The sequence below is a fragment of the Grammomys surdaster genome, unplaced genomic scaffold (genome assembly GCF_004785775.1).
Source record: "Grammomys surdaster isolate TR1022 unplaced genomic scaffold, NIH_TR_1.0 194, whole genome shotgun sequence".
In the NCBI taxonomy this organism is placed as follows: domain Eukaryota; kingdom Metazoa; phylum Chordata; class Mammalia; order Rodentia; family Muridae; genus Grammomys; species Grammomys surdaster.
This window is the reverse complement of record NW_021604639.1, coordinates 3,146,559-3,171,576: the sequence shown is the minus strand read 5'-3', so window position 1 is coordinate 3,171,576 and position 25,018 is coordinate 3,146,559. Positions and strand designations below refer to the sequence as shown.

At 41.3% G+C, this 25,018-nt stretch overlaps 2 protein-coding genes across 7 annotated transcripts in view; one reads left to right on the top strand and one right to left on the bottom strand.

The window, feature by feature from the left end:
• Positions 1-1,714: 1,714 nt before the first annotated feature.
• Positions 1,715-20,510, bottom strand: Ggps1 (geranylgeranyl diphosphate synthase 1). 4 transcript variants are annotated; one of them, XM_028769880.1, is made up of 5 exons: positions 20,328-20,510; positions 15,054-15,146; positions 12,658-12,728; positions 11,408-11,953; positions 1,715-4,463 (listed from the first exon to the last, which is right to left on the bottom strand). In XM_028769880.1, exons 2-5 carry the CDS (start codon positions 15,121-15,123, stop codon positions 4,383-4,385), a joined length of 768 nt encoding a protein of 255 aa, XP_028625713.1. In that variant the 5' UTR covers positions 15,124-15,146; positions 20,328-20,510; the 3' UTR covers positions 1,715-4,382. The 4 variants fall into 4 exon arrangements, with proteins under 4 accessions (XP_028625713.1, XP_028625711.1, XP_028625712.1 ...); XM_028769878.1 differs by lacking the exon at positions 1,715-4,463 and having other exon boundaries at positions 9,946-11,953; XM_028769879.1 differs by lacking the exons at positions 1,715-4,463; positions 20,328-20,510 and adding an exon at positions 15,593-15,906 and having other exon boundaries at positions 9,946-11,953.
• A 428-nt stretch (positions 20,511-20,938) lies between these two features.
• Positions 20,939-25,018, top strand: part of Arid4b (AT-rich interaction domain 4B) — a 119,500-nt gene continuing 115,420 nt past the window's right edge. For all 3 annotated transcript variants that reach the window (XR_003711727.1, XM_028769868.1, XM_028769867.1), the window contains exons 1-2: positions 20,939-21,149; positions 21,950-21,998. Coding sequence is in view for 2 of the 3 variants with exons in the window: in XM_028769868.1 (XP_028625701.1) it covers positions 21,993-21,998 (6 nt within the window). In the remaining variant the exon portion in view is untranslated. The remainder of the gene's footprint in view (positions 21,150-21,949; positions 21,999-25,018) is intronic.

Here is a 25,018-nt window from a genome sequence, read left to right as displayed (position 1 = left end):
CCAATAATCCCAGTAATGCAAAAGTTCTACTTTAGTAGTTCAGGTATCTTATTAATCACAGCTGATTCTTCAGCCCTAACTAACCAAAACCACAGAATCTTCACAATCAAAATAGTAACAGCCCTGATAAGAGTCTTTCTTTAATCTTCCCTGTGAAATTTCACAAGCCAGGCCCTCATCTTCTGCACTGTTCTCAACATTATCTTCCAAGCTCCTATAGAACATCCCACAGAGTTCTTAACATCTCAATGGCTCTTCTAGCTCAAAGTTCTAAAGTCCTTTTACAGTCCTCTCCTAAACATGGTCAGGTTGTCACAGGAATACCCCACTTTGGGTACCAATTTGTCTTAGTCAGGGTTTTTATTCCTGCACAAACATCATGACCAAGAAGCAAGTTAGGGAAGGAAGGATTTAATTCAGCTTACACTTCCGCATTGCTGTTCATCACCAAAGAAAGTCAGGACTGGAACTCAAGCAGGTCAGAAAGCAGGAGCTGAGCTGATGCAGAGGCAATGGAGGAATGTTACTTACCGGCTTGCTTCCCCTGGCTTGCTCAGCTTGCTTTCTTATAGAACTGAAGACCACTAGCCCAAGGATGGCACCACCCACAATGGGCCCTCCTCCTGATCATTAATTGAGAAAATGCCTTACAGCTGGATCTCATGAAGACATTTCCTCAAGGGAGGCTCCTTTCTCTGTGATTAACTCCAGCTTGTATCAAGTTGACATGCAAAACCAGCCAGTACACTGGCTAAGGCCTTTCAGACAGTCATAGTAACTGACAAGGGCTCCCAAAGCCCAAGAACTTTGGAGTCCCTGCTTCAAATGCAGTCAGGAGGGTCATTGGAATGGGTCTGTCTGAACCCTTGGAGAGCATTCTGACCTTACCCATGATGTCATCAAGAGGGACATTGGGTCATTCACTGTCCTCATGTCCTTCGTGGTATGAGGGCTTTAAGCCTAGATCACCCTCCAGCTGAACTCCTAGGTCTGGTCATGGATGACTGGGGGGTGGGGCAGGCTCCTTTGGCCAGATCACTGCCATCTCGGACAGTGAGCCTTGGGTAGTCATCACACTATTAGGACAATCCATCTTCTGCCTTTTGGACACCAGGGCCTCTTAGTCCTGATGGAGTTTTGGGACCCACTTCTTATTCTGCTATAGTTGGGCAAGGGAACAGCCTTATCAGTGTTACAGAACGCCATCACTTAGTCGTATCTTTAGGTCTATTCCTATTACCTACTCCTTGCTAATGGTACCAACTTGCCCCATCCCCTTATTGGGAAGGAACCTTGTAGTTAAATTAGGAACCTCTATTTCTTTTGCTCCCCTAATCTGTTTGATTCCATGTTCCTACTTCTCCAAATCACACAATCTGACATACCTTTTCCCTTGCTGGCCTCCCAGATGTATCCCTGAGAATGAGACACCTAAAACCCCTCTACAGCCAAACATAACCTCTTCTAATCATCCAACTTCAAAATCCTGTCACTTGTCTCTCCAGGCAAGACCTGCCTGGCAGCCTGGCCATAGTTGTTTGGAAAGTTTTTGTCTGTCTGTGTGTGCAGATGGGTCTGTGTTTTCTGGTGTGTCTGTAAGTCTTGTGGGAAACATGGGAGCTGAGACGGAAATGGGTCGGGCTCATCTGAATTTATGAATGATGGTGCTCATCACATGTTTTGGTTCTGAGTGGTCTCCTTTAAGCATGTGAGCTTTGTGAACTCTGTGTTTATTGTTTTTTTTTTTTTCTCTGCCATTGCCAGCTGCCAGCTTTGAGAGTCAGGGCTCAGAATTTATCTCTGGGATTTCTGGTCACTAGATTCAGTTTAGCAGGGATTCAAATGTCTTTTAGGTATGGATAATATTAAATTATAATTAATATAGAGTTATTCTGCTTTATTGGATAGCTGGCTCTGGAGTTGTGTTATGATGCCCCCTCTTCTAGACCCAAACATGTTTAAAGGTTTTCTCCATAATCTCTGACCTGTGTCAGACAGGTCACCTGACTGTGACAGAGAACAGAGCAAAACAAAACAAAAGGACTTAATAGAACTTGCTTTGCAGAGACTGTTCTCAGTAATAAGTGTTCATGTCTCTGGTAAATGGTTAGATGGAGGATGTGAAAACTTATGTAAAGAATGAAAGACTAAGAATGTGAAAACTTATATGAGTATGGGGGTCCAAGAGCGTGTATAACAGATTCAAAAGCTTAAGAAAGTTCTAGAGGCATAAGAAAGTGGTTTAAGGTATGTAAATCAAAGTTCTGAAGGTACAAGAAGGTGAGTTAAGGCAATGAAAAAATGTTTCAGATGTCTTTCCCCTCTCTACGCTATTGGTATACTAAGAGTTCAAAGGTTAATGAAACCTATACTCAATGGTTCAACATGGTGGGTCTGAAGACTAATCACCAGCAGGTTGCTAATACTTTTTCCTATAACACCTACATCAATTTCTAAAACACCTGACTCCTATGTTTGCTTTCTCTATGATCAAATCAAAACCAGAGATTACTGTTGACATTGGTCAGACTTACGGAGGCTGCCCTTATCAGTCCTGTAAGAGACATAATGCATATTCAGAAAAGCATTCTACCTTTTATGCAGAATGGGAGAATCTTTTATATCCTCCTTAAGGATCCATAGCACCCCAGATGGGAAGACGGGGTCATTGGTAACCTTTATTATAACATTTATCACAGCTGCCCATTAGACATGTTCAAAATACAGAGTGCACACATCCTACTTTCTCAACCACTAGAAATAGACACAGTAAAAGAAGTGGTCTTATACATCCGAAATATCATCCTTCTTAGATGATACTGAGTCCACCTCCATGTCATAATAACTCGTTTCAGACCTTAACCTCCACATATCAGCTATTCAATAATGCTCTGCCCGACTTCTTTGAAGAATGTTGGTTGTATGTCCCTCCTGGGTCAAACTCATGACCACCATTTGTGGCCTTGCCCATTGGCTTATTAGACTCTCTCACATCGCCTGCTTAATAGCTCTAAACTAAGTATCACTACCAGCCCTTATCTCTTCCACAGTTCTCTCTTTCCTACCACAAACTACTTTACTCGTCAGGAACATGCTTTGTGGGCATGATGGATTCTGTAGACAGCAGTAATGCCTTACCCTTTAGTATTACCACACAGCCCCTATGCCCACACATTTATAACGCCCCGATTCTCTCGGGCACTCAGTTACTGCTGCCAACCGGCTGTGTGGTCTGGAACTATGCTCTGGTGTTCCTTTTTCCAAAACTCTGGGTGGTTCCCATTAAAGAACCCTTGCTAGTTCCTATCACAGAGTTTATAGCAGAAGGGGCATGACAAAAAGTTTAAGTCATACCCTTTCTTGCAGTTCTGGGTATAGTCATCTCAGTGGTGGGACTAACTTCCCTAACTATTGAAGTTTCATCTCAGTTTTCAACTCAGTTCATCCAGGACTTCAAATGTGTGGCTCAGAACATCCGTACTCTCCAGGGCCAAGTACGCTCACTAGCCACCACATTGCTATAAAATTGGCAAGGATCATATTTACTAACAGTGAAAGATAGGTGGTCTTTGTCTCTTCCTCAAGGAGGAATACTGCTTTTATGTCAACCAGTCACGTATAGTAAAAAGTAAGATCTGACAACTCAAAACAGATCTTCAAACATAAGAAACAATTCAATGCATCTGAGTAGTGGATCACTGACAGTCCAATATGGAATTGAATACTATCCTTCTTGACCTCCTCCCTCCTACTCCTTTTCTTAATCCTACTAGTTGCACCCGGCCATATAAGCTTCTTTTCTAGATTTCTTCAATAACACATCCAAAAGATTTCTAACCAGACTTTGAATCAGTTGCTATTACAGAATTACAGCCCCCTAGCTACGGAGTCAGAGGCCTGTAACTCCTGATTATCCCGACGCTGAAGATCAAACTTGCCCCAAGGACTCTGATGCTCCAGGTCAGCAAGAAGTAGTCTAATGATAACTTTGCCCCCTCTCCTGACCCGATTGTTCATCAATACTAAACAAAGAAGGGAGATATAAGCCTCTCGAGGCAAGAGTGGCTAGGCCTCCCCCTCCAAATTCTCCCTCATAACCCCCCAGACTTCTCTGATGGCAGTAACAGCTGTTCCCAGTCCCTTGAGGCAGGAGAGTGGCCAGGCCCCACCTTACATAAAAAAGCCCAAGATTAGGCCACAAAATCCTTTCAGTCTCAGCCTCCCTGGAAGCCACCCTCCAACTTCACCCCCACTAAGAAACACTGTATAGAGCCTGCCTCCTGCTCAGTCCTCTACTTCTCTCTGAAGCAGAGGCAGCAGCCCTCTTTTGTCTTTCCCAATAAATCTTTTGTGTTAGGTTTGCTATGCAGTGTGTCTCTGTGCTAGAAGTCCTTGACTTCTGACCGCCAGGATACCTTTCTCCTCAGAGCTGTCACACACAAGGTAGGCAACATCACAATATCCTGTAAATAAAAAAAAAAGTGTGTGTAGGATGATCAGTTACAGCACACATAAGATCATTTCAGATTAAGCTAAATGCAATAAAGTAATTGGTGAAAGTATATGAAAAGGCAACCAATTTCAGCGAAGTGTGAGGATAGGGACTCAAAGGTGACAGTTGACTACTGACACATGAGTAGGACCCAACTGTGGATGGAAGTATTTGAAGAAGGTACAGCTGTGCTGAAGAACCCACAATCTGGTGGACTAGCTAGAACTTTGGTGACTATAAAAAAGAAAGAAAGAAAAAAAAAAAGACTAGCAGATTGTGAGCCAAAACTATCCTGGGCTATCTTCAGACCTTTTAATAACCATCTACTAATAATCTCTGTATGTGGCCTAACATTTTGTGAATACTTGGCAAACTTGTGGAATGCATGTTTTTGTTTTGGTTGTTAGAGACAGGTCAGTCAGGGTTCAGATGGACCTTGAACTTGTTATATAGTACAAGTTAGCCTCAGATTCACAATTGTCTTGGTTTTGTCTTTGGAATACTGGGGTTATAGATATGTGTCACTCACCCCACTTGGAATGCGCTATAGAGCTTGCAGGGCAGTAGCCTGGACCAACTCTAAAGCTAACCATGTTACAAAGAAGCACCTGAAACCCAGGAGACACTTCATCCTGCTGCAGCTATAACCTTCCTGACATCTCTAACAATGCCATTTGGTAAATACACTGATTCATTACTTTTTGTTCTGTGATTATATAAGTTTATGAAACTGGGCAGGCAAGCTGGCTCAGCAGGTAAAGTTACTTGCCACTAATCCTGAGTTCAATTCCAATAACCCAAATGGGAGAAAGCGAGAACTGATTTCCACAAGCTGTTTAAGCTGTCCTCTGGCCTCCACGTGCATGCCATAACACATATACACTAGGTACAACAAATTTTAATAAAAAATGTTTCTTAAATTTATAAATCCTTGTTCACAGACACATGCCATTCAGGGTAACCCAATTTTGTGTAGCTGTGGCATGGACACCCATATTTGGCTCAGAATTGGTTTTTCTATCCCCTTCAGACCAAGACTTTTGCTTTGCATCAGGACAGTGATAAATAAAACTTAGATGGTAGAGTGCTGGATCATGGTAAACTGTCTGCCACACATGCAGGAGGACTTGAATTCAGATCCCAGGACCCATGTAAACACTGAGTGTGACCCAAATTAGTAATCACAGTTGGGGAGGTGGAGAAAGGTACATCCCTAGAACTCACTGGCTATGCAACCTAGCTAAATTATTAAGCTCCAGATTCAGTGAAAGACCCTGTATCAAAAAATAAAGTTGGGGCCAACCAGATCGCTCAGAGTATTAAGGAATTGCTGTGTACACCCGATGACTTAAGTTTGATTGCTGGAACCCATGGTGAGAGAACTGACTTCCAAAGGTTGTCTTCTAACCTCTACATATGTTTTGTTGCATGCACACACCAGCACCCTGCCACACTCTAATGACAAAACAATTAAAAAAGAATAAAGAGTGATCAAGGCAGAAGGAAGAGGCAGGGAGATCTCCGAGTTTGAGATCAGCATAGTGTATGTAGAGAATTTCAGGACAGCCAGGGCTACATACAGCGACCCTGTCTAAAAAATAAGGCGATCAAGTAAGTCACTTGGAATTGACCTCTGACCTTCATAGGTCCATATATACTTGTGCACATGTACCTGTACACACAGGTGCACACATCTGAGTGAACATGTAAATATAATACTATATGGTGCTGGGAACTGAACCCAGGTCCTCAGTAAGAGCAAGTGTTTTTAACTGCTGAGCCATCTCTCCAGTCCTACTAACCACTTACTGAATGCTATAATTTTATTTATTAATTGTTCACCTTCTATCCACAGCCTTTAAAATCTTAACTGGTGAAGTTTCAGGCTCTGATAAATAAAATTATCATACTTTTGAGTGTATACATGTTTATAACTGTACACATGTATGTAAGAGCATGTGGATACCAGAAGTCAAGATTGGGTGTCTTCCTCAATAGATTTTCACATTATTTTTTTAGACAGGGTCTCTCTCTGGCGTGGAACTTATCGATTCAGTTAGAATAGCTTGCCAGAGTATCCAAGGCCTGTCTCCTCCTCCTCAACACTGAGATTATCAGGTACATATTGTCATCTTCTGATTTTATGTGGCTGCTGGGGATCAGAACTCAGATCCTCATGTTTATGCAGCAAGTACTTGACAAACTACGCCATCTTTTTGTCCACATTTATACTTTTATCAAACCACAAATCCACTTTCACATAACTTTTTAAAAAATCTGAGTATCTTCAAATTCCTACTTTGTGTTTCAAATACATGTCTTACTTCAATAATGCCCTGCTTCCTTAACTCAGTAGTTTTGTGTTTTGAGACAAAGATCTGAGTATGCAATTCAGCTGGGCTCCAACTTCCTATGATGTTAGACTGTTCTTGAACTCATGATCCTCTTGCCTCAGCCTCAGTGGTGGTATTAGAGGTCTGTCTAGTCTCTTAACTCCAGTTTTTATGTCCAGTTCTTTATAGTCAAATGGCTTAACCTGTGAGATTTAATAAACATACCATTACACTCTTAAAAAGCACTGGCATCTCTGTTAAAATATTCATTAAACACAATTCTTGGTAAAATACTCCTGAAATGTTTATTCCCAATTTACAATTTTTATTAAGCAACTGGGCAAGTTTCAAATAGATTTACACACCATCTAACAGCTTACCATTAGTACTGAACTATCTCACTGTGGTGGTTTAAATAAGAATGACTGTCTAGGCTCATATATCTGAATAATTAGTCACCGGGGAATGGAATTCTTTGACAAAATTAGGACTTGGAGGTATGGCCTTGTTGGAGGAAGTGTGTCACTGGGGTAGACTTTGAAGTTTCAGAACCTCATGCCAGACCCAGAGTCTGCTGCCTACAGATCAGGATGCAGTTCTTAGCTACTGCTCCAGGGCCATGAATGACACTATGTTCCCACTAGCTGATAACAGACTAACTGAAACTGTTAAGCAAATCCCCAAATTAAATGCTTTCGTTTATAAGAATTGCTTTGGCCATGGTATCTCGTCACAACAATAGAACAGTGACTAAGGCACTCACCCAAAAGAGGTTCAACAACCTTGTTTCATAGATTATCTCTTTAGACACAGCTTTCTTTTTAAGTACAGTGTTAAAACAATACAAAGGTAGCGATTCTTCTAAAAGTAGTGTTGCATAAAATATGCTTTACTGGGAGTGATGGTACATCCATTCAATCCCCACATTCTGGACATAGAACTTTGAGTTGGGTCAGGTCTACAAATCAAGTTCTAGGCCAACAAGGGCTACATAAAATACATAGCTGGGTGGTGGTGGCACATGCCTTTAATCCCAGCACTTGGGAGGCAGAGCCAGGCAGATTTCTGAGTTCGAGGCCAGCCTGGTGTACAGAATGAGTTCCAGGACAGCCAGGGCTACACAGAGAAACCCTGTCGAAAAACCAAAAAAAAAAAAAAAAAAGAAAAGAAAAAAATAACATACATACATACATACATACATATGTACATTAAAAAAAGCATAACAAACATTTCCTATGTTCTGTGTCAGTGCCAATTAACTGTTAGGAAATAATGTACAGAGCAGATTTGAACAAGTTGACATTGAAATTTGTATCAGTGATATTATTTTTTTAAAGACCTATTTATTTATTTTATGCATGTGAGTACACCATCATTGCTCTCTTCAGACACACAGGAAGAGGGCATGGCACCAGACTCCTTATAAATGCTTGTGAGTCAACATGTGTTTGCTGGGAATTGAACTCAGGACCTTTGGAAGAGCAGTCGGTGCTCTTAACCGCTGAGCCATCGCTCCAGCCCAGTGATATTATTTTTTAGCCAACAGTATATAGTAAAACAATGCCTTCACATTCTAGCTATGTCTCAGCATATTGACTAATGTAAATATCAATGAAGAATTAAGATGAGCAGAGTGAGTCTGCAGTTAGCCAGTGGTGTGGTAGGGTTGAAGAAGCAAAATGCTAACTATATTACATATGAACTCACACTATGGTAGGGGTCATTATTTTGAGCCCTTTTTTTTTTTTTTTCTTTTTGTATTTGAAACTTTTTTGACAGAGGTAAGGGGAGGGAAGGAGGCAGGGGAGACAAAGACAGAGAGACAGAGACACAGCCAGTCAGTCCACTGTTGCCCTGTCTGGCCTAGAACTCTCTATGTATACCAGATGATAAGAGATCTGCCTGCTTCTGCCACTTGAGTGCTGGGATTACAGTTGTATAAATATACATGTCTTTCCCCTTTCTCTCAGCGCATGGCTTAAGAGGAACTTTAGGATCCCTGAGAATTACAGCCTAGGAGATTACAAGGCCTCTAGAGCTCCTTCGGTCTAAGGCTGCAGGGCAAACTCTAACAAAATCCAGGCTAGTTCCAGCCCACTATGTAGCCAATAAGAACCCCCAACTTTTGATCTCTATTTCCCCTAAGTACTAAGACTATAGGCTTGTGCCACCTCATCTGCTTTACATTTTTGGAAGTAAAAGGCAGACTACTTAAAGGCAGATTTGAAGTAAAAAATTTGAAGAAAGTTAGGATATTCCATATCTGATAGGTGGAGAATGGAAAAAGATAATAAGGGACATTAGATTGCTAAGTGAGGAATCTCCTTTCTGTTAGGAAAGGAAGAAGAGACAAATAGTACAGGTTACCCAGGATAGGAGGTTGCTCAACAAGGCAGCAGACAGGAAAACATTTCCTAGCAGCACTAGCTGGCACAGGAAGCAAAAGGCTGAAGGAGGTCAACAATAGTTTAGACAACAAAGCCAGACTTCATCTCAAGGAAATAAAAAAGATTTTGCTGAGTCAAGAGATTTATGGCAATACAACTGACCTTTATTCTTGCAGATTTGATATAAAAAAATTAATGCTCTTCTGAAGCTGCATTAATTAGAAAATTTATGTTGTTTAAAAAGTATGTCTCTGACACAGCAAAATCCAACATTTCTCTAAGAGAATGTCTCAAGACTTTCTTAGGCAGGAAAAACATTACTGTAGCACAAATCTAAACAAATAAAGTCATTTTATTAAATGAACTGAACTACTCATGTTCTTGGTCTCTTCAGATAATTCTTTTTTCTTTTTTTAATGTGCATTGGTATTTTGCTTACATGTATGTCTGCGTGATGGTATTAGATCCCCTGGAACTGGAGTTATAGACAGTTATGAGCTGCCATGTGGGTGCTGGGAATTCAACCAGGGTCCTCTGGAAGAGCAGCCATTGTTCTTAACCTCTGAGCCACCTCTACAGCCTCCTGGGTCTCTTCTGAACTAACATTTGGGACCACAGACCAAATAAAGAACGTGATTTTGATTATTGGATAGACAAAATGACTCTAAAAAGGTTCTCAATTCACTGAAACATTCCGGTTACCAAAAAAGGCAAGAAAAGAATGACAGAAGAATCATGAATTAGCACCAGGCCAAAATTAATTTAATTAGGCAAGGAAATAATTGACTTCCAGTCTTTGCCAGGCATGGCAGGACACACATTTGATCCAGCACTCAGAGGGAGGAGCCAGGCTGATGGACCTTTGAGTTCTAGGCCAGCTAGAACTGCATAGTAAAGCCTGTCTCAAGAAATAAAATTCAGGGTTTTCTTTTTATTTCCTTTTGACACAATGTCCCCTGTAGTTCAGACTGGCCTCAAACTTATATACAGCTGTATAACCTTGAACTTCAGATCTTCCTGACTCTACCTCTGGAATGCTGGCATTACTCATATATTCCACAAACACCTTTTCTATTATTTTCTTCCTTCAAAGACATTATACATAGATACTAATCAGTTTGGGGCAGAAAGATGTTACAAGAAAAAACACAAAACAACCCAGAAAAAAAAATGGGACCAGGTTGTGAATTGAACTTAAGTGGAGCCTCTTTTGTCAAAAGGGACAATTTGTGGAGTGTCAACCATGGAAACAAGCAAGCTGGTTGGAAGAGTGCCTGTGTATTCATTCTGTTTTCTCAGACTTTGGTACAGGCCTACAGAGACAAAACTGAGGTACTCTTGGCATTATCATTTAGGGAAAAACAGCAGTTCTTTGGTCTTTTTAGCCAGCTATCAAGAGACTTGTCTAAGGAATCCCTGTTTTGAATTGTCTGGGAATCCTCCAGGTCATATAGTTAGAAAGCAGATAGTTTCTTGGAAGATAAGTCTTTTTTTATCGACAGGCCCAGAACATGGGGGGTAGAAGGAAGAGCTGATCACATTTAGTGTCTGACATTTATGACCCATGTTATATGACTCCTGATACTTTCAATTTTGTTTTTAAAAAATTAAAAAATAAATATCTTATACTTATGAATATTTTCCATGTTTGTATACCTATGTATTACGTGTGTGCCTGGTACCTGAAATGTCCAAAAGATTATCTGGAAATGGAGTTACTGATGTTAGTGAACTTCACTGTGGGCCCGGGAAAATGAACCTGGGTTCTCTGGAAAAGCAGCTTTTTAACCACTGAGCCATCCTCCAGCCCTCAATTTTGTATTTTTATGAAAAAGGATTTTGATAAGACAATACTTTTACACACATCACCCTCATTTACTCAATTTTTGGAGACTAGTACTTGAAAAGATAAATGGGAAGAAGCCACTTCTCATTTTCAACTGAAAGAAGCTATTGAGTCTAATCAAGAATGGATAACATTATTCATTTTCTTCTGTGAACATCTTACTTAAATGCTTGACTAAAGCCACTAGTGAAGGGTTCCCACCACAGGCCTCAATCTGTTTATAGGCTTTAGCTTTAAGCTCTCGAAGAGTGTATCGAGTATATTCAAAAGAACCTACGTCCTCCAGGTACTGCACACAGTACTTTTTAATATCTATATTTTCTGTTCTCTGGCGCAGGATGTTCTGTACCTGCGTGCTTTCGGGCTTTGACCAAATGGCATGAATAGTGGGGAATGAGAACTTTCCTTCTGTTAAGTCTTCACAGAAACTTTTGTTTTCACTGTATTCTTTGGAGTGTAGATTGGCGTAATCATCTCTAATCTGGAAAAAGAGCCCAAGTGTGTCGAGCAGTGGCTTTAGATCTTCTTTGTAATCAGAGAACAACTGCATGAGACCTACTGCTAATCCAAACAAGCCACCTGTCTTCTGCAATACCATGGCTTTATATTCTTCTTCTGTTGGACAAGTGTAGGTGTCCCTCCAGTAAATATCTAGGCCTTGTCCCTGATGAAGTTCTAAAAGCTGGCGTGTAAAAAGCTTTACTGCATCTGGGTGATCAAGTGTTAAGACTTTTTCCAGGCCAAGGAAGTAGACATAATTCGCAGAATTAATGACAGATGGGATACCATAGATGCTGTGAGCCACTGGAAAACCACGCCGGAGCTTTGAATTGTCTTCAATATCATCAATGAGTAAACTGGCATTATGCAACATTTCAGTCACTTCAATGATAATCTAGAGAAAAACAACCAGAGAAGAAAATTTCACTAAGACAGACAGACAGACAGATACACACACACGTACACGGATTCAGACAAACATATATACAGAGACATTCAAAGGCTATTGTACGGAGACACAAAGGCTGTGTCAGTGTCCCATATGTGAGGAGAGGTGCCTTTGGAGGCCAGAGACATCAGATCCTCCTGGTAGGTTGTGAAGTGCTTGATGTGGATGCTGGGAATTGAGCTTAGGTTCTCTGCAAAAGCAGTACATACTCTTAATTAACATCAGAGCCATCTCTCCAGTCCAGATTTTCTTTTTTTTTTTGTTTTGAGACATGGTGTTCCTATGTGCCCAGCTTCTAAGTTCTGGGATTCTACCTGCGTACCACCATGCTTGGTCAAAACTGTTTGTACTTGATGATGTTTCTAAATTATTAAAGTCTCAGTTATCTTACGCTTTTTACAGCTAATAAATATTTAGTAGCCTTAATATATAATATTGTGTAAGCATTAAAAGAATAAGGATCTTGGGAGTACTTTTTTATGGGACACTTACTAATTCCTTGGTGATTAAATGGGGAAGAAGAATGAGACTCAGAATTGCCTAAGGACTGGGGTTGTGGCTCAATGGCAGAGCACTTGCCCAGAATGCTTAAAGTCCAGAATGTGGCCCCCACTAGGACAAAAAGAGAAGTAATCAGACTGCCTAGATACCTGTAGCTTGTCTTCTGGAACTTTCAGCCAGTGATTAAATGCCTGTGAAAGTTTGGTTCTCACCTGTTTACCTGCAATTAAAACATAAAATATGACAAAAAACCATTACTTTACTTAAGAATGATTTTAAAAAGACATTTATTTGTGTTTGTATGTACATGTGCACTCCATGTTACACTTGTGGAGATTAAAAGACAATGTGCAGGTTGTATGTGGGTCCTGGGATGGACATCAGATCTTAGGCTTGGTGTCAAGCACCTTTACTGGCTAAGCTACTTTATTGATATCCAAAACGTCACTACAAGAAAAATTGAAAACTTGCTTCAAAACTGAGGAGACTTAATAAAAGAGTCCTATCAACCCATTTCCTAGCTAGCTGAGTAGCCCTCAGATTCCTCATTATAAAGGACACAGTGGGGCTGAACTTACCCTCTTCATTTTACCATTTAAACTACACTTGGGTGGATGGAGGGATGCTCAGTGGTAAAGTGCCCTTGCTGCTCTTGTAGAGGACCCAAGTTTGGTTCCCAACATCCATCTTAGGTGGCTGACAACCATGTGTAACTCCAACTCCAGGAGATCCAAAGTTACTAAAGGACCCTCTGTAGTCCTCTGTGTGGACCTAGGTTCATATGTGTGTACTTCTCATCCCTAACACACATACACACACAATTAAAAATCAAAAAACAAAGTTTTTTAAAATGAGGGCTAACAAGAAAGTCTAAAGCACTTCAGTGAGTGTTAGTCTTAACCTGAATCATTCCACTGGGGGTGGAATGGGAATCTTTAGAGAACACAATTTAATCTCTTTCTTTTTTCTGAAAATGAAGACAGTCTGTTCAAGGACAATTAGCATTATCTGTCACACAAAACTTCAAGTATTTTGCCAGTGAATTTCCTCACAAGATTATTTGTCACTTTGCCAGGTGGTGGTGGCATAAGACTTAAATCCCAGCATTTGGGAGGCAGAAGCAGGCAGATCTCTGTGAGTTCAAGGCCAGCCTAGAATACAAAGCAAGTTTCAGGACAACTAGGGCTGGTTACACAGAGAAACCCTGTCTCAGGAAAAAACAAACCTATCATTTCTTTAAATGAAGATTTTAGAGACTAGAGCAACTCAGTTTTCATGGCCTCCATTTAACAAGTGCTGGCCTTGTGTGTTGACTAGGGCCACCAGGGCCACCAGGGCCTTTTAGCAGCATTTTCTTTGTCACATGGAAAATGAGAGATGTCTTGAGGTAGTAGATGCCAGTAGGAGTTAAATTAGCCCAAACATAAAGCAGTCATAGAAAAAAAAATACAACCTGTTCATTTAATAAAAATATAGGATAAGCTTCTAATACTGTAAATTCAGAACAAGCCTCAAGAAAACAGTTAAATAAAAGTTAACTTTCTGAGGCTAGAGAGATGGCTCACTGGTTAGGAGCACTTGCTGCTTTTCCAGAAGTTCCAGGTTTGATTCCCAGCATACATATGCTGACTTAGTATAACTGTAAGTTTAGTTCTAGTGGTCTGGTCTCCTCAGACACTAGCTATACAATGGATTGCACAGACATACACACACACAGCCAAAACCTCCACAAAACTTAAAAAGGGGAAAAAGTTGTTTTAGTCTGGGTCTGGGTGTAGTGATGCACACCTTTAATCTCAGCACCCAGAAGACAGATGGATCTCTGTGAGTTCGAGGTCAGCAAGACTCTAACTCAAAAAAAAAAAAAAGGTAAGTTTCTGGGGTAATGGTGTTAGGGCCAAGCCTCATGATCTAAATTCCATCCCGAGGATCTTCCGAGTGCCACATACACTCCAACTAAATAAATTAATGAAAGAAAGAGTTGGGTTGGACAGATGACTTACGGATTAAGAATGAGTTAAGAGTTAAGGTCCTGTAGAAGAGCTGGGTTTGGTTCCTAGCACCAACATCAAATGCCTCATCACTGGGTGTTGTTTCTAGCTCCAGAGGATCTAACATCGTCTTCTGACCACAGGCACTTAAGACTCATGTGTACATACCCTCCCACAGACACACAATTAACAGAAAGAAAAAATAACCCTTTAGCATTGGCTAAAGCATACCTATAATCCCAACAATTAAAAAACAGGGGCAGGAAGTTCACCACAAATTCTAGGCCAGCCTGTGGTACATATTGAGTTTTAGGCCAGCCCAGGGTTGTATTAATGAGATTTTGTCTCCATAAAACAGAAACATTTCATATACTGTTCTTTGAATAATTCCTCTCATAGAGGTATTACTTCAAATAGAAGATCTCAAGAACCATTTAAGTTTAAACTTACATTTAAATGACTACTCTCTGAAAACTATGACACAAACATACAGACGCACAGAGACACACAGAGACACACAGACACACACATACACTAACTGAACTATTTGTTACCTGGTAATTGAAGTAAGTACCTATAAGGCTCTAGAAGAATTCTTTCAGCTTTCTCTTTAGTTTTCTCCATGTTTTATAAATTTCAAAGTTGATCTGTTAAAAAAGAGAAATATAAAAATGATTTCACAAATTAAATTACTTTTAAGTGTTATATGGCAAAGGAATTTTTGTCAAGATTTTTTTTTGAATGACAGAGTTAAAATTTTATCTATACAGCTAAATATTTCATATATAAAATCTTGAAACCATTACATAAAGAAAGCAAAAGGAGGCAGCCACAAAAGAACAGGCTGTATGATCCTATTTATAGAAAATGTTCTGAATCAGGCAACCTATACAGATGGGATAACAGGTTAGTGGTTGTTGGCGCAGAAAAAATAAAGACCGAATATTACTAACAGATTATAAAGATGAATGTATTTGTATACAGAATCAAAATGTTACTAGGATGTGGTGACGGCTGTATACTGTGAATGAACTAAAAAAAAAAAAAAATCTAAATTTTAATTTTTAAAGAAGTTTTTTGAAGAAGGTCTTACACTGTAGCTCAGCTGGCCTCAAACTTGTGATCATCTTGCCTCAGTGCTGAAATTACACAAACACACCACCATAGCTAGTTTTGTCCTGAGATACAGTCTTCTTATGATGTACAAGATGGCCTTGAAATTATGGGTTCAAGTCACCAAACCCACCTTGAATTATATACTTTTGATGACTGGTATATTACCTCAAGTTTCTAAAAACAAAACAAAAAAAATTCTTCATTCCATTGATAATACTATTTAGTTGATTTTGAAGTAATTTTCTTAGATGACCTACAGTAAACTTTCCTAGTTAATTAATCATAAAGGACTTAAATTGTTGACATCAAATAAATGCCAAAACAAATTAAAAAATTGACATTTCTATAATGATTACAAATTAGCAAATGCTCTATGATTAAGATAGCTGTATTTGTAATTTGTGAAGATTACTTATCTCAAACCAATAAATTTTGGACTGTTTTCAAGATGCATACTCATTTGAATATAATTATTTTGTGTAATTAGTGTTGAATTATTGAATTCTGTATTTACTTCAATACTTCCTAGAATATAAATCACGGCATGCATGCATGTATTTCTTTGAGACAAGGTATACGTAGCCTCAGCTAGCTTTGAATTCCTTCCTGACCCTTCTGCCTCTACTCCCAAATACTGGGATTCCAGACGATGCCATCATGCCCAGCTTCAATCCTGGTTTTCGCAGGGGCCTCCTTTAGTGGTGAATCTTCTGTTTCTTTGCAAATATTGATGTCCATTTTTCTCCTCAATGGCCCTGTTTTTCCTACTATGACACTTCTGGCAACCTTTAGGAGCTATGAGTTGTGTCTTCTTTGAGGATCACCATTTTGGTCTGTAGGATCAGAAGTCCTCTTCTAATAACCTTTCATGGATTTACTCTGTATTTGTAAATATAAAACCAAATATAATATGGCTACATAATGGTAGCTTATGATTATTGCTAGTCAAAGTGCTGCATGTCACAGGTTTTGGAATTGGAAGGCACCTGAGATGGTTAGTGTTGTCAACTTCACAGGCTCTAGAAACAGGGACTCAGTTCTCCTGCATCATGTGAATCCCATGGACTGAAAAGCTCAGGTTGTCAGGCTTGGTGGCAAACGCAGGTAACTAGAGCCATGTGCTGACTCTATACACAAAATTTAGAGAGAGAGAGAGAGAAGGTAGGAGCTAAAAACTATCCTGACCACCACACACAAGCATTGAGGTATGGGGGCACTCACATATACAATAAATATCTGTGATACACAAAAACAATTTATGTGTGCATGTGTGTAAGTACATGTTTCATAGAGGCTATACAACCTTGAGGTCTTCTTCAATCATTTTTCACCTTATATTTTTATAGTTGAGATAAGTTTCATCACTCAGTCTTGGCCTTGTTAATTGCTACTAGACTGCCTGGCTAATTAATTCCTGGGATATGCCTAGTCTAGTGCTGGGGTTAGGAGTTGTGGAACTTGGCTTTTACAGGGGAATCTGAACTTGGGTCCTTATGCTTCATAGATGTGTCACAGACCGAGCCCATCTCTTCTACTAGCTATTCATTGAAGACAGATAAATGGAAATCAAGGAATAAAAGTGATGTATTTATTGTTCAGGTTGCTCTTTAGGAACACACACAAACATGCACGCTTTTTGTATTGTTTGTTTTTTGAGGAAGGATTTCCCTATGCAGTTCAGGCTGGGATGGAGTTCAGGTTTAGAATGAACAATCCTTTCTCAGCCTCCAGGTACTACGATTACATGTGCATCACCATATCCAGTGAAAAGCATATTTTAAAAAGTATTTGTTTATTTACTTTTGTGTGTGTGGTTGTCTTAGTTATTGCTTTTATTGCTGTAAAGAGACACCATGACCAGTTGGGTGTGGTGGCACATGCTTTTAAACCCAGCATGCAAAGGCACATGGATCTCTATGAGTTCGTAGCTAGTGTGGTCTGCATGGTGAGTTCTAAGATAGAGGGTGCTATGTAGAGAGACTCTGTCTCAAACAAACAAACAAGCAAACAATTCCACCAATAAAAAACACTACCACCACTACCACCACCTCCACCAAAAAACCCCATGATATTATGACTAAGGCAACTCATAAAACATAATTGGAGGCTTTCTTACAATTTCCGGGGATGAGTCTATGACCATCATGGTGGGGAGTATGCAAGCAAGCAAGCAGGCAGGAAAGCACGGCGTTGGATCAGTAGCTCAAAGCTTACATCTTATCCATAAACTGGAGGCAGAAAGCTAATTAGAAATGGCATGGGCCATTGGGGATGGGAGTGGAGGGGTAGGGAGAACAGGACTGAAGCCTTGAGGGCCAGCATATTTTTGGTAGTTTATTCTTAATAATATGTCAAATATCCATTAAAAAAAATCAGCAATCCATGAAAACAAATCAGTTCAGCAATATGAATTCAGGGAAATATCCTAAATAGAACATTTCTAGCCAAATGTGGTAGTACATGTCTGTAATCCCAGAAGCTGGGAAGTGGGGAAAAGAATCAGGGGTTCAGGGCTAGCTTGGGCTATCCTACACGTCTCATTCCCTCACTTCCTAAGGAAATGTTCTACATTGGCTTTGACTAGCAGTTACTATTAAGTACGTCACAGGAAAAAGAACATACATAAAAATATTTTGAACACCAACTTAGCAACATTTTTTTCTTCCCTGAGAAAGGATCTTGGCATGTATTCTAGACTGGCCTGGAGCTCCCTATGCAGTTGACTATGGCCTTGAATTCTTCATCGTCCTGCTCTGGCCTCTGGAGGAATGGGATTACAGTAGTTAATGCTGGACCTGTTGCTTGGTTCTTAGTGGTTAGCAATAAAGAAGATGCAAAGCAGGAAGGAGGCAGATAATGTTGGTAACAGCTCATTCTGGAAGAGGATTAAACATATGGTAAAAATGTTCTGGGTTTTTTTTTTTTTTTTTTTTTTGTGGTTTTGGATGAAGTCTAAAGGCTAGCAGTTATCTCTTCTCAACTAGGGTAGCAGCAAAAAGCATGCTTCTATCTTGTTTGCATCCTGGAAAACACATTTGATCTGACTTAAAATAAAATGAGGTCACCTTTCAAGAATTTGCCTCTGAGTCAATAGCAAGTAACATTTTGCACAGAAATTAAGAGTCCTTTAAAGATAAGTTTTCCTTACCTTTAATATTTCTCTACCCGTGATGAATTAAACACTATTTCCTTTGCTCACTCACATTTAGCAATATTCACGTAAGTCAATTAATGCTCTTTCTCAGAAAATATTTACACATAGTATTATCAGTGATGGGGTAAACATGAGAAATTCAATGTTTGGGAGTACTGAGAGACAATATGTTTTGTACTTTTTTTCTTAAGAGCCTAAGGCAGTTTGAGTTTTATACATTCTTGAAAAAACTATTTTAAATTCAGAACTGTCAATTTATCACAGAATTTTCAGCTTCTCATGTACTAGACTTAAAGTTAAGAGATAATAACAGCTGAGAGGCACAAACTCAGTTACTCTTACGTCAGTCACTACAGAATGTCTCTGTGAATCTAATACCATTTTCCCACTTTCAAAATCAAAAGCTTCTAGCAATTTGTTCAAAGAGTAGATTACTGAGTATTTCTGCAAACAGATTGTTTCCACTGTAGAAATGCAATTGCAGCTGCTTCTCTGATAGTCCTCTATATACTTTTCCTTTTTTTGAGACAGGGTCTATGTGGATCAAGCTAGCCTGGAACTCATTCTGTAGATCAGGCTGGTCTTAGGACTTGTTAGCACCACAATGCTAAGCTCTTCCTCTGCTTTTGGGTGAGTTATCACTTTAGCAATTCAAGTTGGGAATCCAAGATATCCTATTGTTCACTGGACCCATGGACCAGATAAAAACTTTTTATTTTTTATTTTTTCTTTTCTGGAGATAGGGTCATCCTGTGTAGTCTAGGCTTGCTTATAACTCAAAGAAATTCTCCTGTTTCAGTCTCCAGGGTGCTGGATCACCTAACTATCCCTCCTCGCCTCTCTGGGCCTCAGTTCTTCAAACTGGGAAATCTTTTTTCCTGAAACGGGTTTCCTTTCCTTTAGGGTCTTCCCTTAGTAACTCCAGCTGGCTTCTTGAACCAAGCTTAGTTCTCACTCTCTCAGGAAAGCATTTCTATACCTCTCTAAGCCAAAGCTCTAATTCACATCCTTCTAGCATGCTTCACTTCGAGTAGACTTTGGTTCAGGAAGTTGTACAGGATCTATCTCGTCTTTCCACATGAGGACTGAATGAATGCTTCTCCTAACACCTCAGAGGGTGAACTCAGTACATCAAACATTCTTAACAATATTGAAAATTTCATGCCTAGTATTTCTCTCTCTCTCTTTTTTAAACAAGCAGGCTCTGGCTTGAGACCAGCTAAACAGATATGGGCCACCGAGAAGCTCAGCTGTTAGGCGCACAGCAAGAACCTTTGACTCCAAGCCCGGGGAACGATGGCTCTGAAGGAAAATAAAGGGCTCCACACAGGCATTTGTTGTATTAGCTTGCAAGAGGGCTTCTTCCCTGCGCTGCACCGGTGGCCCTTCCACTCTTGCCGAGTTCCTCTGCCTCCCCCTCATTCCAGCACCGGGCCGCCAGTCACTCCGAGCTGGGTCAGCATCCGGGTCCTCTCTCCCTCCTTACTTCTTCCTCCTCCGTACCGCCCCCTCCCCCGCTCCCCATCCGGGTTCCCCCTGCCATCGCGCTGCTGCTCACGGTTCCACGATGATCTCAGACTTGAAGCCGCCGGTACGAGACTAGCAGTACCCACATCAACTTCTCACTTTATTGTTCAGACTGCGGCTCTTCCTGAAGCTTCCTTGGAGCCCTCCCCCTATTTCACACAGAAATCTCCGCCCTCCTCAGCGGCCAGCGACGCCGCAATACTCAGAGCAAGAAAATACGCCATCCCTATCATACTGCGCAGGCGTCATATGCCACCTCCCCTCTGCCTTATGGCCGCGCCTCCTTCCCCTCCCCGCTCTCGTCGAACTCAGGCAAGGGGGCATTGCGGTCTTGGTAGTTCTAATGTCCGTAAATTTGCCGATTGGCCTGGAAGACTGGACTACAATTCCCAGAAAGCATTGAGGCATAACTTTCTGTTTCCATAGAACTGGTGGGTAAATGGCGTCGTTGTTTGCATCGCTCAAACCAATAGAAACTTGCAAGAGGCGGGCTCCAAGGAATCCTACCCAATCCTAGGTCGTCTGAGAGGCATCCGGGAACGAGGTAGGGGAGGGGAAAAGAACCGAGGGGAGGGGAGAAGGGGCAGGGGGGCCAGAGTGGGGGAAAGCGATGTTTGCCCGTCAGTCGAGTCCGGAGTGAGGAGCTCGGGGGCTGGAGCGGAGGGAGAGTCTCGAGCCGCGGCTTGCCGCCGCGACGGCCACCGCCTGGACTTCTGCCTGGAGGGAGCCGCAGAAGGTCGGCCGCCGTGTTCCTCCGGAGGGCAGTGAGACCGGGGCCCGGACCTTCGTCCGAGAGGGATTTTTTTGTCGCCCCCTCCCCCCGCGAGGGAGCCGGAGCGGCCGCCAAACAAAGGTACCAGTCGCCGCCACGGGAGGAGGAGGAGTCGGAGCCGGAGTCCCGGCCGCCGGCGGACCCGCAGCTCCTTCGCTCTCTCTCCCCCAGGCCTGCTGGTGTTGGGAGGTGGCGGGGGGAGGCGGATCAGGGGGCTCTGGCCGCAGGGCTCAGACCTCGTCTGTGTCCGAGGTAGGGGCATTCTTTTTTTTATGGGGGAAAGCTCCGGGCCGGGCCGCGCATCGGGGCAGATGGCAACGGGGCTGAGTCGGTGCTCGCAGCGGGGCCTCGGCCTCCCGGGACCCCCGCCCCCCGCGGCGCGGAGCCGGAGCCGCCCTTCCCGGGCCGCACCGTGGGCCCGGCGGCCTCGGCTTGCGGTGCTGCGAGCTGAATGTCCTCGGTGCCCGGTCCCGGCTCCCACTTGTGGGCCTTGGCTCGGGCGGGACGCGGGCGGGCGCTCTGAGGCCGAGCCTCCGCAGCCCTAGGGCCCGCCGGTTCACTGAGGGCTCAGTCCCGGGGCTCCGGGCATCGCAGTTTCGTAGGCTTGGACGGTTGCAGCCGCGCTTCAGGCCGCGCCGGACCCTGGGCTTGTTGTGAGTTTTCTTCTGACAGAAATGGCGTCATCGTGGAGGACGGGGAAAAGTCCGTGGAGTCGCGACAATGGGGCGGCGAGCGGTGGGGGCGGTAGGGGTGCTGGGATGGCGCGTGCCTGCTCGGGGCTCCTGGCCCCACTCGGTGCCGCCCCCGCCCCTGCTGCCCGGGGTGGTGGTGGTGGTGCCACTGGTGCTGACCGGGTGTCTTTGTTTCCCCTCCTGGTGCAGGTGAAGCTGGTGTCGCCGTGGGGATCGCGGCTCCAGAGTCACCATGAAGGTAAGGCGTCACTCAGCCAGTTTGAGTGGCTTTCGAATTCAGGAAGTGTAGAGGCTGTGGCAGGCCTGCGAGTTTTGCAGAGGCAGATGTGTAGAGTGGCTCGGTGTGGAGCTTTCCCGGGAGACAGAGGGTCAGCTGGAGCGAACATCCACAGGCTGTGTCACGAAGTTGTGGAGTCAGTTAGGAGATACCTACCAAAGCTGCTAGGTTTCCCAAATAGAACAGTGCCTTTTGAATGGAACCAAAAGAACAACTGCGCGAGTTAAAGCGTCTTAAATCGTAAAACAGAAAGCTGGTCTAGTAACCTGAATTTCAAAACAGTAATGGTCTGTCTGTTACAACGATGACAGAAAATTTCATTTGATTATGTGACCAGGATCGTGAATTTAAAGCAGAAAGTCAAATATTTTAAAGATGTTTAAAGCAGTTTGGTGCTCTTTACCTATAGAGAGTTGATTTGGCCTGTTGTGCCTTATATTTCTAGGGAATTAGGGTTGTTTGGTTCATTTTTCTCTATGTTGATATACTGGACCTTGGAGTTGATTCATGCGTTTAAAGATATGTTGTGTGTAATGGTCAGGTTGTACTGAAGTAAACATGTTGACCACAGAATAGCTTCTAAGAAATGTAAGTGTCTAAGTAGTCTGTGTATTATTGGTGGAATAAATCATAGCTATTTTAGTTTGTTTTTAATCATAAACCTTTAGGTATCTGAAAAATATCTAGATTTAACTGGTGAACTTTGATTCTAGAATATTTTTTTCTTTAAAATCTATTACAAATTCAGAAATACTTGAGAAGCATGTGTGTATTTATAGGATTGAAATGTTAGAATGTAAATGTCATTTACTTTGACAGTTCTTTTGTATTTTTTTTTAAATTTCTTTCACTTGTCTTCAGTGAGGATTGCTTTTGTAGGACTACATCCAGGCACAGTTTTAAAAGCTTCTGTAGAAGAATACAAATGCTGTTGCCACTTAAGTATTTGTCTATTGTACAAAGCAGTTTAGACCCTTTTAAAGGTTTTTCCTTTTTGAGTTTGGGGCTTTGTAGAAGCTTGGTTTTTATTTTCTAAGTTCCTGTCTTTCCTATGAATGAAAATATAAGCAGTGTTATATGAGAGATGAAGCCTTTTTGTTTGTCACAGATATACAAGCTGTGTGAAACAGTGAAAAGTGAGTGTGTCAGGAACAAGTGAAGTCTTTAGGAAAGGTATGAATCTATCTTGTTGTTGGGTATAACTGGAGAAAAAGTTTTAAGTTTACTGTTACACATATATACTACACAATACATTCAGAAGCTGAATATTTGGAATAAATGTTGTGATCTGTTAGTTCCTATTGTGATGTCTGGCACATCTTAGATTCTCAGTAGATATTTGTTTGTCTGAAAGGGATGTACTAAGTTGAAGATGTCAATTTGTTTTTGTTTTTCTTAATTTTCATTTTCTGTGTAACAACTTTTCCCTATAAAGAGAAAGGAAGGTCGGTAGGTCAAGTGTGAGGGTGCATGGCTGTCAATCCCAGCAGTGGAAGGAGGATCAGTAGTTCAAGGACAGCCTGGGTTGTACAGTGAGTTACAGGTGAGCCTGGCCTCCATATTGAGTTGGAAGGCAGCCAAGTCTACACGAGACTTTAGTCTCCAACAAGCAATCAAAATAACAATGAAAGGAAAGTACACTAGAAACTTTAGCCTTAAAAGTTTCATGGTTTTAAACAAATGCCAATTTTTATGTATCTGTTACTGCCTTTAATATAAAGGTACTTTTTACTAGTAATGTTTAAAAAAAGTTGTTAAACTTTCATAAAAAAAAGAAGTTTTCTAATTTTAGCTTAGGAAGTTTGACAAAATCTATTATTACTAACCACTAGTACTAAAATATTGCTCCCAAGGGCCAGAGATGTAGCTCAGTGGTTAAGAGCCTACTGCTCTTTGTAGATAGGAGCTGAGTTCCCAGCACCTAGAACTCCAGCTTCAAGGGATCTAACCCCCTTTTCACCTCCACTTTGTTTCAGCATTTATTTACATAGTCACACACACATAAATAAACATAATAAAACATAAGTCTTAAAAAAAAATAAGTTTTCACTAGGCACACACCTTTAATTGCCAGCACTCAGGAGGTAGAGGCTGCAGATCTTAGTGGGTTTGAAGCCAGACTAAGCTACATAGTGAAACTGTCAAAGAAACAAAATAAAATGAAGGAAAGCTGTTTGGTGTTGAGTATATCAAGTCCAATTTTGTGTGTGACAGTTTTATGTAGCTTGTGTACATATGCGTGTGTGAAATGGCATTTGAGCTACAGAGTGATTTTTATGCTATCTGTTGAATCTTACCAAACAAATTCTACTTTGAAGCAAGTTTTTAAGTTTGAATTATTTGTCTTAACTGCTAATGTCACTAAGAATCTTATTGTTGCAGTGTATTGAGGTAATGATACGCTTTTGTTTGTCTTAAAGTCTTAAATGTAGAAAAGTTTAAATGTAGGAAAGCAGTTTTCCTATTGTACAACCTTTAAAAACCAATTAACACATGACTAGTGTGTGTGTCTGGAGAATTATTTTGTGATCTGTGAGAACTGTGCTTTGTCACATAAAAGCAGCCTGTTTTAGGATTGGTGCTGCTGTTGCTATGGACACTGCTGTTGGGTAGAGGTTGCTGGTGTCATGTTTTTTTTTATTTTTTGATAAAATATTAACATCTATTTATTTGTATGTGCGTGTACACTTAAATGAGGTCAGAGGACAACTTGTGGAAGTCTCTTTCCACCAAATGGGTCCTCAGGATTGAACTCAGGCTATAAGGTCCTATAATAAGGGCCTTTACATGCTGACTATCACAATAATCCTCATTTTTTCATACTTTCAGTTGGTAGAACATTTTAGCATCAATGGTGATACATTAGGAGATAGGCTATGGAAGTTCATAAATGCTTTTTTACAGTTAACTATGTCAGATTGATTCCTATTTTTCTTTCTTTCTTTCTTTCTTTCTTTCTTTCTTTCTTTCTTTCTTTCTTT

Coding starts and splice junctions, on each gene's coding strand:
- Ggps1 (XM_028769878.1), bottom strand. CDS start 15,123: ATGGAGAAAACTAAAGAGAAAGCTGAAAGAATTCTTCTAGAGCCTTAT. Junction 12,729..15,053: donor GTACTTACTTCAATTACCAG/GTAACAAATAGT, acceptor TTTTAATTGCAG/GTAAACAGGTGAGAACCAAA. Junction 11,954..12,657: donor TTCCAGAAGACAAGCTACAG/GTATCTAGGCAG, acceptor GTTTTTCTCTAG/ATTATCATTGAAGTGACTGA.